Source organism: Phyllobates terribilis, unplaced genomic scaffold (assembly GCF_046119375.1).
Source record: "Phyllobates terribilis strain yellow unplaced genomic scaffold, ASM4611937v1 Scaffold_2__4_contigs__length_985480577, whole genome shotgun sequence".
Taxonomy (NCBI): domain Eukaryota; kingdom Metazoa; phylum Chordata; class Amphibia; order Anura; family Dendrobatidae; genus Phyllobates; species Phyllobates terribilis.
The window spans coordinates 186,772,206-186,784,451 of record NW_027362762.1 but is presented as its reverse complement, the minus strand read 5'-3'; the positions used below and the strand labels follow the sequence as shown (position 1 = coordinate 186,784,451).

At 45.3% G+C, this 12,246-nt stretch overlaps 1 protein-coding gene across 1 annotated transcript in view; it reads right to left on the bottom strand.

Moving 5' to 3' along the window:
• LOC141201378 (retinol dehydrogenase 7-like) overlaps positions 1–12,246 on the bottom strand; it is a 105,545-nt gene that overhangs the window by 69,068 nt on the left and 24,231 nt on the right. Inside the window, exons 2-3 of the mRNA XM_073663379.1 lie at positions 1,973–2,301; positions 37–295 (exon numbers count right to left, since the gene is read on the bottom strand). Of these exons, the coding sequence (XP_073519480.1) occupies positions 37–295; positions 1,973–2,285 (572 nt within the window). The 5' untranslated portion in view covers positions 2,286–2,301. The remainder of the gene's footprint in view (positions 1–36; positions 296–1,972; positions 2,302–12,246) is intronic.

Sequence of the window (12,246 nt, the reverse complement as noted above, 5' to 3'; positions counted from 1 at the left end):
AAATCCAGCTCTACATGTTCAATACAATATATTTACCTTAATGTGTCCGAAAAAACTTCCACACCATATTTGGAGATATTGTAACCACCTGGAATAAGAGCCATTCTGCCAGCAATGCTGGAAACATTGACAATCCTTCCTTGGGCTTTCCTGACCTGTGGCAGTAATGTCAGTGTCACATCAATCATCCCCAGTAGATTCACTTCAAAAACTTTAACAAAGTCATTTTTTTTCTGCCATCCAAGAGGAGCCATTGAACCAGGAATGGCGGCATTATTCACCAGACCCCAAAGTCCTAGAAAAATATGAAAGTTTAAAACGTAAATGATTTTTGAAACAGCAGCAAAAAAGAGGGTTTTCAAAAATAGGTCACCACTCAATAAAGGTACTATGAAGCAAATAAAGTAGTGAGAGAGGTTACAACATAATCTTTAATGAATATGTAGGTAAAAAAGATATAAAACGTCACTAGGACCTAAAATCCAGTCAATGCCTGTCAGTGGTAGTAAAACAAAGCTGCCTATCATAAATATGTACTCGTTATAAACAGGAATTTATATAGCATAAAAACCAAATGTATCCCACCTGTATACTTAACAAGACCTCTCTCACTACTTTATTTGCTTCATAGTAAATGATTTTCGCTTTAAAATGTTAGCATGATATCAAATATGAAAATCGTGAGTGGTATGGGTACAGTCCGATTTTTTTTTTCATGGATGCATAGACATGAATGGGTAAGTGCCATCCGTCTCTTGGAGGAAAATCGTGCATGCTGTGATTTTTTTTCCTTGGATCACATGGTCAAAGAAGAAAATCGGTTATGTGCACAGACCCATAGAACCTACATGGTACGAGTGCTAGTCATCAAAACCACGGATAGCACTCATCCAATTTAAACAGTTGTGTACACAAGCCCCTAGAGCAGGAGCAGAGGAGTGTATTTTCTGTCCAAGTGTGATTCGACAAAACATCGGATCGCACTTGGACTAATGCAAGTCTATGGGGCCATGCACATGTCTAACTTTTTCCCCAGACACAGTCTGTCCAAGGAAGAAAAAAAATACTGCATGCCAGCTTTTGATCTGATATTCGGATGACATTCTGAGTGCAATCCGATTTTCACGAACTGACAGAATGAAGTAGATGAAGAATTTTTATTCTCCACCTCCTCCTTGTCCGAGAGAATTGGATCACACTCTCAGTGTCATTTACATTATTGACCTGATTCTCTCGGATGAGAGAATCTACGGATGTCTGCCCCTGCCTTAAAGGTGATGCTACATGGTGTGGTTGGCTCTGAAGTTGAAACCTGGTGGGACCAATGACAGTATGATCAAGAAACAAAATTGTGCAATGGCCAACGGTGGTGAGTGCATTTTGAGCGCGAGCCAGCTGCATTGTTTCCTCACTCTCAAGTTTGTAAGCAGCTGTTCAGTGTTTTGCAATTGGAACATTTTTTAGGATGATCCCATTTAAGCCCCGGCCCCATGATCAGTATTTTTTCCTCAGGAGTGGGAGCCAAAACCAGGTGAGGAACAATCAGAGAAAAGGTATAATAGAAACAAGTCACCAATTCTACATTTATCACCCACTCCTGGTTTTGGCTCCCACTCCTGAGAAAAAATACTGACCGAATACTGACCGAATACTGACCAAATACTGATAGTGGGACCGTGGCCTAACATTTCCCATCAAACACCATATTACATACAAAGCCATCAACTTTTGTTTTGGCCCAAAATATGTTTAAGCCTGCCACCACGACAAGGTAGAATCTTTTGGTAGGGCCCTACTCTACTATAACCTATTAAAAATTTCTTAAAATATCCAATACCCTTTTTAGGTATATTTTCATTTATTTTTCTTTACGGGAATGTGTTATATACAATTTTTAGAATGAGCAATAATATCACATACAAATACTAATAGTGGGGCTGTGGTCTTACTGTGATTTCTTTATCTAACTTACCTCTGTCTCCAACAATACGAGACACCCACTCAGCTACAGAACTCACATTCTTGCTGTCAGAAATATCTAGTATCGTTGTTTGCAGTCTACTTGATGATTCCTTCTTCAATTTCTCAGCCCCTTTCTCTGTCAGGCAAGTTGCCAGAATCTTCATTCCACGTTTATCAAGTTGCTTGGCTAGCAGGTTTCCAAATCCAGTGTCACATCCGGTAATGAAGACGTATTTATCTGACAGTTTCTCAAGTATCTGACTCTGCCTGTACCATCTGTACACAAATAGCAAACCCAACAGCGCCAGCACAAGGGGCCACATGGTGGAAGAAAAAATTCTAAATAAAAAGAAAAAACAATAGAAAAATTGTAATGGATCTGTCCCAGAGGAAAAAAGAAATATATATATATATATACATACATACAGTACAGACCAAAAGTTCGGACACACCTTCTCATTTAAAGATTTTTCTGAATTTTCATGACTATGAAAATTGTACATTCACACTGAAGGCATCAAAACTATGACTTAACACATGTGGAATTATATACTTAACAAAAAAGTGTGAAACAACTGAAAATATGTCTTATATTCTAGGTTCTTCATAGTAGCCACCTTTTGCTTTGATGACTGCTTTGCACACTCTTGGCATTTTCTTGATGAGCTTCAAGAGGTAGTCACCGGAAATGGTTTTCACTTCACAGGTGTGCCCTGTCAGGTTTAATAAGTGGGATTTCTTGCCTTATAAATGGGGTTGGGACCATCAGTTGTGTTGTGCAGAAGTCTGGTGGATACACAGCTGATAGTCCTACTGAATAGACTGTTAGAATTTGTATTATGGCAAGAAAAAAGCAGCTAAGTAAAGAATAACGAGTGCCCATCATTACTTTAAGAAATGAAGGTCAGTCAGTCCGAAAAATTGGGCAAACTTTGAAAGTGTCCCCAAGTGCAGTTGCAAAAACCATCAAGCGCTACAAAGAAACTGGCTCACATGAGGACCGCCCCAGGAAAGGAAGACCAAGAGTCACCTTTGCTTCTGAGGATAAGTTTATCCAAATCACCAGCCTCAGAAATCGCAGGTTAACAGCAGCTCAGATTAGAGACCAGGTCAATGCCACACAGAGTTCTAGCAGCAGACACATCTCTACAACAACTGTTAAGAGGAGACTTTGTGCAGCAGGCCTTCATGGTAAAATAGCTGCTAGGAAACCACTGCTAACGACAGACAACAAGCAGAAGAGACTTGTTTGGGCTAAAGAACACAAGGAATGGACATTAGACCAGTGCAAATCTGTGCTTTGGTCTGATGAGTCCAAATTTGAGATCTTTGGTTCCAACCACCGTGTCTTTGTGCGACGCAGAAAAGGTGAACGGATGGACTCTACATGCCTGGTTCCCACCGTGAAGCATGGAGGAGGAGGTGTGATGGTGTGGGGGTGCTTTGCTGGTGACACTGTTGGGGATTTATTCAAAATTGAAGGCATACTGAACCAGCATCGCTACCACAGCATCTTGCAGCGGCATGCTATTCCATCCGGTTTGCGTTTAGTTTGACCATCATTTATTTTTCAACAGGACAATGACCCCAAACATACCTCCAGGCTGTGTAAGGGCTATTTGACCAAGAAGGAGAGTGATGGGGTGCTACGCCAGATGACCTGGCCTCCACAGTCACCAGTCCTGAACCCAATCGAGATGGTTTGGGGTGAGCTGGACCGCAGAGAGAAGGCAAAAGGTCCAACAAGTGCTAAGCATTAGTGTTGAGCCACCCCCGTAGTGTTCGAGTTTGGTTCGGTTCGTCGAACACCCGTGTGTTCGCCGAACTGTTCGTCGAACACCTTCGAACACCGTTAAAACCAATGACAGGCAAACAAAAACACATAGAAACACATAGAAAACACCTTCAAAGGTGTCCAAAAGCTGACAAACTGCTCAGAAGACATAACTAACACATGGAAAAGTGACAAGTACATATAGACATGTGAAAAGAAAAGAGGTTGAGGAGTAAAAGGAGGGGGAGACACAGATATAGGCATGTCATGCCCTTCTAAAATCCAAAAAGTGAGAAGCCGACACGGCCAGTCCGTTCCTGCCCGTGCCACCTCCGTGTCGCCGGGTTTGTGCCAGAGCCGCGGTGGACCCTGACGGCCAGCCCCCCTCTCCCAATACTGGTGCCTGTCCGCTGGTGGGTCGAGCGAGCCCCCCTGTGGTGGAGGCAGCTCTAAGCTTTTTAATTTAAATTGTCTCTCTAATTTGAATGAATACACTTTAAATCCTTTTACAAGGATCTATTGGAGGGCAAGTCTCATGCCAGCAGCCGCGTAATTCCAGCTCCAGTAGCGTCCACTAAAGCTGCTGCAGTTAAAAAGCTTTTATAAGGATCGAGCTCGGCTGTCCACCGCAAGGCATCCTACCGCCAGTCCCAGCCCCTATGCCTTGGGGTGCCTCCTGATGCTCTTCACTGAGTATCCCGTGGTCCCGAAGCATTTCCTTTGAAAAAATTAAGTGTCCAAACTACAGGTGGTGTAGCTTGCTTAATAGCCGGGATAATCAGCTGACTAGCAGACACTGCTACTAGGCACAAAGTATTTCCTGGGCTAGATGCAGTTAAAAATTTGTAATTAGATACTCTCGTTGGATGCTGAGAAAGCATTCCATAGAGTCTCCTGGCACGCCATATATTATTCTCTTAAAAAGCTTGGGGTAGGGGTCTAGGGGACCCTTTTATAGCCAAAATCACGGCCCTGTATCGCAATACGTCACCTAGGCTGAAGATAAATGGAACTGTAGCACCCTGAGGGCTCGGTTGCTACAGAGGTATTGCACCTCACCCAGAGGTGTGATATCTCACTCTCAGGTAAGGATGGAGTGTGGATCAGGACCCGACACCTGCATGCATTACACCACATTGCCGTGGGGCAGGGCGACCAATATGCCCCTGAGATGGGCACGACAGTCCCTGTCCCTGGCTGGAGTGGGGGGAGGGAACACTGAGGAAGGGGAACCCTGTAGTGCAGGAGCAGGGAGGAAGCAGTTCCTGGGTGCATTGAGAAGGGAGTATAAAAGGTGGGCACCATCTTAGTTCAGTGCAGAGAAGTCTGAGCAGAAGTGACAGGGAGCAGGGGCTCTGCATGAGCTCTGCTCCGGAGGCGGGCTTAGTAACAGAGGCCCAGGCCTGGAAGAGGGAGAAGGAAGGAAGAGGAGCGGAGAAGGCTCCAGGAACGAGGAACGAAGGGATCCCAGGGGTGCGGACGGGCGAGTCGCCACCGCACGCCCGAATCCACCTGCATGGAGGGGTCAGGCCAAAGGGGGAGACCAGTCCCCGAAACTAGTTGAGGCGGGAAACGACCCTCAGCTAGAAACCGGAAGCTGTGACATTTTATGTGGCGCAGCCCCTCGCTACACCCGCTAGGAAGGCACCACATAGGGTCAGGGAAACTGGCGCCAAGTTTACCAAGAGGAGGCCCGAGGCAGCCGGACAGAAGGGTTGGTAAGAAAGGCCAGACAAAGGACACACAAAAGGGGTCCTGTGAAGCGCTCCAAAGTTATCTGGGAGTTGTCTGAGCCCCTCACCTGGTGAGCACAGTACGACGTGGGCAGCCGTTACCTGCAGAAGAGGTCTGGATAATAAGAACTGTGAGTAAAGGCCCTGGACTGCATCACTGACTCCGTGTCGTTACTGCTGCTGCCCTGCACCATCACCCCCATCCTCCGCATACACTGCCCTGAGGCTATACTCCTCCCGTGGGGAGTTATGCTACGCTCTGCTGCACCCACAACACCAGCCTCAGCGGTCTGCCCTGCAGCGGCGGTTCACTCTGACCGCAATCCACGGGTGGCGTAGTCGGACGTTTAAACATCAAAACCACATAAATAGTTCCGCCACTGGTTTGACCGCCCTGAGCCACGGAACCGAGTCGCCGTCACGGAGACTACAACCACCAGCATCCACCAAAAAGGGTCCGGCTCCAGGTGTCCCAAGGCCCAGGGGGCGCGTCAGAACATTTTCATCACCTTTCATAATCACCAATGGGACAAGGCAGGGATGTCCTCTGTCCCCTCCCTTATATATCCTAGTGACGGAGCACCTGCTCTCATCAATTCGCCATAACCCCAATATTAGGTGGATTGAGGTGGGAGGCACCGAATACAAGTGCTCTCTATTTGCTGATGATGTCCTAGTATATATCACTCAATCACATATATCCATCCCTGCTGTTATGGCTGAAATAGATCACTTTGTTACATGGTCAAATTTTAAAATCAATGCAGCGAAGTCTGAGGCCCTCGATGTCTCCCTCCCCAAATCCATACATGATTCCATCCAGTCCAACTTTCCCTTTGCCTGGCCCTCACAGGGTATCAAATACTTAGGAATTCCTATTCATAGAGACCTCTCCCATCTATGTTATCTTAATTTTGGGCCCTTTATTGAACAACTCCATACAGACCACGGTTGGCAAGTTAGAACTGTAAGATTCACTATGTGAACCACTGGTGTTTTGTGGAAAAGCACATGTACACTGTGTTCCAAATTATTATGCAAAAAGTGTTTAGGAGTGATAAGGAAAGAATTTGTTTGTTTGTCAGTTAATCTCATTGATGGTGATGTGTGTCAGGGCTCTTTATATCACTGTAAGCAATTGCAGACACCTGTGCTAATTAGTTTGGCAGGTGTGTCCAATGAAAGGCAAGACTACTTAAGAAGGCTGTCCCACATTATTAAGCAGCCTACATTTTCTGCCAAAATGGGAAAGAAAAAGGATGTGTCGGCTGCTGAGAAGCAACAAATTGTGGAGTGTTTAGGTCAAGGCATGACTACAATCAACATTGTGCGATGATCAGGATGAAGTGTCTTGGCAATCAAGAAGTATGTAGCTGATTCACAGTACACACGTGTGCGTGCTGATAAGGGCAAATTGAGGACTCTTTCCTACAGGCAATTACGTCAGGTTAAAAGAGCAGCGGCAAAAAAGCCTTGTCATAGCAGCAGACAAGTTTTTGAAGCTGCTGGTGCCTCCAGCGTCCCCCGAACAACAAGATGCCGGGTCCTTCAGAGGTTTGCAGCTGTGCGCACGCCATCCTGTCGACCTCCTCTATCCACTGCAGACAAGCAGAAACGGCTCCAGTAGGCCAAACAATACATGAAGACTGATTTCAAAACTGTTTTGTTCACGGATGAGTGCGGTGCAACGCTCGATGGTCCAGATGGATGGAGTGGAGGATGGCTGGTTGATGGACACCCCACGCAAACACGGCTACAGCGCCAACAAGGAGGAGGTGGAGTAATGTTTTGGGCTGGAATCATGGAGAGAGAGATTGTCGGCCCCTTTAGGATCTCTGAAGGGGTAAAGATGAACTTCATAATGTATGTGGAGTTTCTCAAACAGCACTTCCTGCCATGGTTCAAGAAGAAGAACCGTGTATTCCACAGCAAGATCATTTTCATGCATGATAATGCACCGTCTCATGCTGCACATAACACATCTGCATCTCTGGCTGATATGGGCATAAAAGGGGACAAACTTATGGTGTGACCCCCATGCTCCCCTGACCTTTACCCCATTCAGAACCTCTGGAGCATCATCAAAAGGAGTGTCTATGATGGCGGGAGGCAGTTCACATCTAAGCAACAGCTGTTATGATCTGCTACAGAGACTAAGGAAAGACAGGAGATCTGTCCCTACAATAGAACTAAACTAGATCCCTACGATGTAACGGGGAACCTGATCCTGCGATCAGACCCGCTTAAGTCCTCGGCTAGTCTGTACGAAGACCTATAGATGTGAGGGAGGAATCCCTACATGAACTAGGGACTGGGAAAAGTTGGACACCTCCTAGCAGAAATCGTAGCAGTCAAAGACAAACACACAACAAAAAGTAAAGAGGTCAGAAGACCTAGCAAAACTAACAGAGAACGGCAACAGAGCACCAAGCTAGCTCAACAGTAGTAAATACAAATGAAGTCCAGCAATGCCAGGAGGGCGGAGCCGGATTAAATAGGCAAAGCTGGTCATGTGACCAGCAAACTAAAAAAAACCTAACAGAAGAATTGTAACAGTACCCCCTCTTCTAAGAGGATCCTCCGGATCCCCTAGGCCCAGGCTTACCAGGAAACCTCCTGTGAAACTCTCGGACAAGTCTGGAAGCAGAAACATCATCCGCCCTCACCCATGAGTTATCCTCAGGTCCGAAACCTTTCCAAGCGACGAGATACTGCAAACTCCCTCTATACCGTCTAGAATTTAGGATGCGGGAAATTTCATATTCCCCGTCCTCCACCACCGGAGGAACAGCGGCAGAGGCGTCACCATCCGACACATCAGCTTTTTTCAACAGAGAAACATGAAACACCGGATTAATCCTCCAGGACGTAGGAACCTCCAGCCTAACAGCAGATTGGTTAACTATCTGAAGCACCTTAAAGGGCCCTACGAACTTGGGACCCAATTTTTTAGAAGGAATCCTCAATCGCAGATTCTTAGAGGACAACCAAACCATGTCACCAACAGCAAACAAAACCTCTTGCCATTTCCTATCAAAGTACCTCTTAGATTTTTTGTTAGCCTCCTGAAGATTACCACGCACATCCGTCCAAACTCTCTCCAAATCACCGGAAAAACTCTCCTCCTCAGGCACAGCCGAAACCAATTTGGAGAATGACCTAAAAGACGGATGTCTCCCAGAACAACAAAAAAAAGGCGAACACCCAGCAGAAGAGTATGTATGGTTGTTAAGAGCAAATTCAGCAAGTGGCAGAAACTCAGACCACCCCTCTTGATTGTCTGCCACAAAACAACGCAAGAACTGCTCAACATCCTGGTTCTTCCTTTCTGTCTGGCCATTAGACTCAGGATGATATCCGGATGAAAACGACAAATGGACTCCCAACCTGTCACAAAAGGCACGCCAAAAACGAGCCACGAACTGAGGTCCCCTATCAGAAACAATGTCAGTAGGAACGCCATGTAGTCTGACAATTTCCTTGACAAAGGCCTTAGCGAGTGTCTTAGCGCAAGGCAGTTTGATAAAGGGAACGAAGTGACACATCTTGCTAAAACGGTCCACGACCACCCAGATGACCGTGAAACCTTCAGAGGGAGGAAGGTCAGTAATAAAGTCCATAGCCAGATGTGTCCAAGGTGCACTAGGAACCTCCAGAGGGCAAAGCAACCCCGCAGCAGGAGCATGCGAAGACTTGGATCTAGCACACACAGTACATTGGCGCACCCACTTAATGACTTCCTTCTGCCATCCAGGCCACCAAAAACTGCGACCCACAAGTCTCTTGGTCTCAGAAATTCCTGGATGACCTGCCAACCGAGACTCATGACACTCAACAAACAAATCTCTCCTAAAGGTCCTAGGCACAAACAACCTCCCATGGGGAGTGTTAGATGGGGCATTCTCCTGTGCTTTAAGAATCTCATCCTCCAAAACGGAGTCCAAAGCAGCAATCACAACACCTTCTTGTAAAATGGTCTCCTCTTCCTCCTCAACACCGACCATGGGAGAAAAGCTGCGAGACAAAGCATCCGCTTTAACATTCTTGGTACCCGGGATGTAAGTAACGGAAAAATTAAACCGCGAGAAAAAAAGTGCCCACCTAGCCTGACAGGCATTCAAGCGCTTGGCAGCATCAAGATAGATCAGATTTTTATGATCAGTGAAAACCTGAATGGGAAAATCAGCACCTTCCAAGAGTTGACGCCAGTGTTCAAATGCGAGTTTAATCGCCAGCAATTCCCGATTACCAATATCGTAATTAAGTTCAGTCTCGGAAAATTTTTTTGAAAAAAAGGCACAGGGATGTACTCCATCCTTGTTTTCCTGAGACAACACCGCACCAACCCCACCGAAGAAGCATCAACCTCAACCAAAAACGGCTTAGTCACATCAGGCTGCATAAGGATGGGAGCAGAGGTGAACCTCTCCTTTAAAAACACAAAAGCTTCAATGGCCTCAGAAGTCCACTGAACCGCATTAGCACCTTTCCTGGTGAGATCGGTCAGCGGTTTGACAATAATAGAAATTTTTTTTATGAATTTTCTGTAATAATTGGCGAAACCCAAAAACCTCTGTATCGATTTCAAACCAATAGGCCTAGGCCATTCCTGCACAGCTTGAACTTTAACCGGGTCCATCTCAAAGCCTTCACTGGAGATAATGTAGCCCAAAAAACTAATTCTCTGTACAGCGAACTCACATTTCTCCAGCTTAGCAAAAAGCGAATTGTCCATTAATAACTGTAATACCTCACGTACGCTCCGCCAATGAGACTCCAGATCAGGCGAATAAATCAAAATGTCATCCAAATACACAACCACATTTTTGCCGATTAAAGGTCTAAGGATATCGTTAATAAGATTCTGAAAAAATGCTGGAGCATTGGTGAGACCAAAAGGCATAACCAGATTCTCAAAATGACCCACAGGAGTGTTAAAAGCAGTCTTCCATTCATCACCCTCCTTCATGCGCAACAAATTGTATGCCCCCCGGAGATCAATTTTAGAGAACCACTTGGCCCCCACTAACTGGTTAAATAAATCAGGAATCAATGGCAGTGGGTAAGGATTGCGTACAGTAATTTTATTAATCTCACGAAAGTCCAGACAAGGACGTAAACCGCCATCTTTTTTTTTTACAAAAAAAAATCCAACAGCCACAGGAGACTTGGAAGGCCTAATGTGACCAGCGGCCAAGCTTGTCTGTATGTATTCCTCCAAAGCCTTTCTCTCAGGAATAGTAAGATTAAATAAACGACTCTTAGGAAGAGTCGCTCCAGGGACAAATTCAATGGTACAATCATAGTCTCTATGGGGAGGCAAAACCTGCGACTCCTCAGAAAAAACTCTCCAAAAATCCTGAATAAGGTACAGGCAATTCCCCTCTATCCACAGCAGCAATGCGCTCGTTACAACACTTGTCATAACACTTAGGGCTCCAGGACTTAATTTCATTGGTAGACCAATCCAGTACAGGATTGTGCAATTTTAACCAGGGTAACCCCAATATTACTGGAGAAGGCAAATTATCCAATACCACCAAATCCAAATTCTCTTGATGAATACCATTAATAGTGAGGGGAAATTCACAGACCTTGTGAGTAACACTCTTCAAGGGAGAGCCATCGACAGAAACCACAGCAATAGGGGATGACAAAGTTTTAGGTTCTAATCTAAGTTTTTCCAAGAATCCCCCATCAATCACATTCAGAGTAGATCCACAATCCACAAATACCCGAAATTCAATTAATTCATCCTGAGCAGCAGTAGTGGCAGATAGGAATACTCCCTTAGAATTTAAACAGGCAATACGGGCATGACTGACCATTTTTTTTTCTTTCTTCATACGAAGCACACAGCTCTTAATAAAATGACCAGAATTTCCGCAATAGAAACACAAGCCTTCAGAAAGTCGGCGGTCTTTTTCCTGAGAGCGGGTTTCATCGCCCCAATTTCCATCGGCTCACCATTGTCAGCACTGAACCTCTCAGGACTCGAAGCTGACATAGCAGAGGATTTGCTCTCATTAACCCTTGCACGCAGTCTCCTGTCCACCCGTATAGCTAATTACATTGCTTCCTGCAAGTTTCCAGGTGTGGGATAAGCAATCAGTAAATCCTTAACCCTTTCACCTAGTCCTGCAAGAAACAAGCTTTTCAAAGCTGAATCGTTCCACCCCACCTGGGCAGACCACCGACGGAAGTGAGAACAATATTTTTCCACATTACCTGATCCCTGCCTCAAACGTCTTAATTCAGACTCAGCAGATGAGACACGATCAGGATCATCATACAATAAACCCAAAGCAGAAAAAAAACTATCCACTGATCTAAAGCACGGATCACTAGGTTGGAGAGAGAAGGCCCATCCCTGAGGATCTTTGCGCAAAAGTGACATTATGAACCCTATGCGCTGTGATTCATCACCAGAGGATCCGGGTCTCAAACGAAAATATAATAGACAAGCATTTTTAAAAGAAAAAAAATCTTGTTGTTCGCCAAAAAATAGATCAGGCAGACGTACCTTTGGTTCCACAAAATGCGCTCCAGAACAGCTACTCACATGTTGTTGGAGCTTGGCCACCTCCAGAGAGAGTCCCTGCAAGCGTTGAGCCAAATCTTGCACCGAGACCATGATGGAAAACTGGAGGTCTTTCCTTAGAGAAATTTTTTTTTTTTTTTTTTTTTTTTAAGGCTGGACTTACTGTTATGATCTGCTACAGAGACTAAGGAAAGACAGGAGATCTGTCCCTACAATAGAACTAAACTAGATCCCTA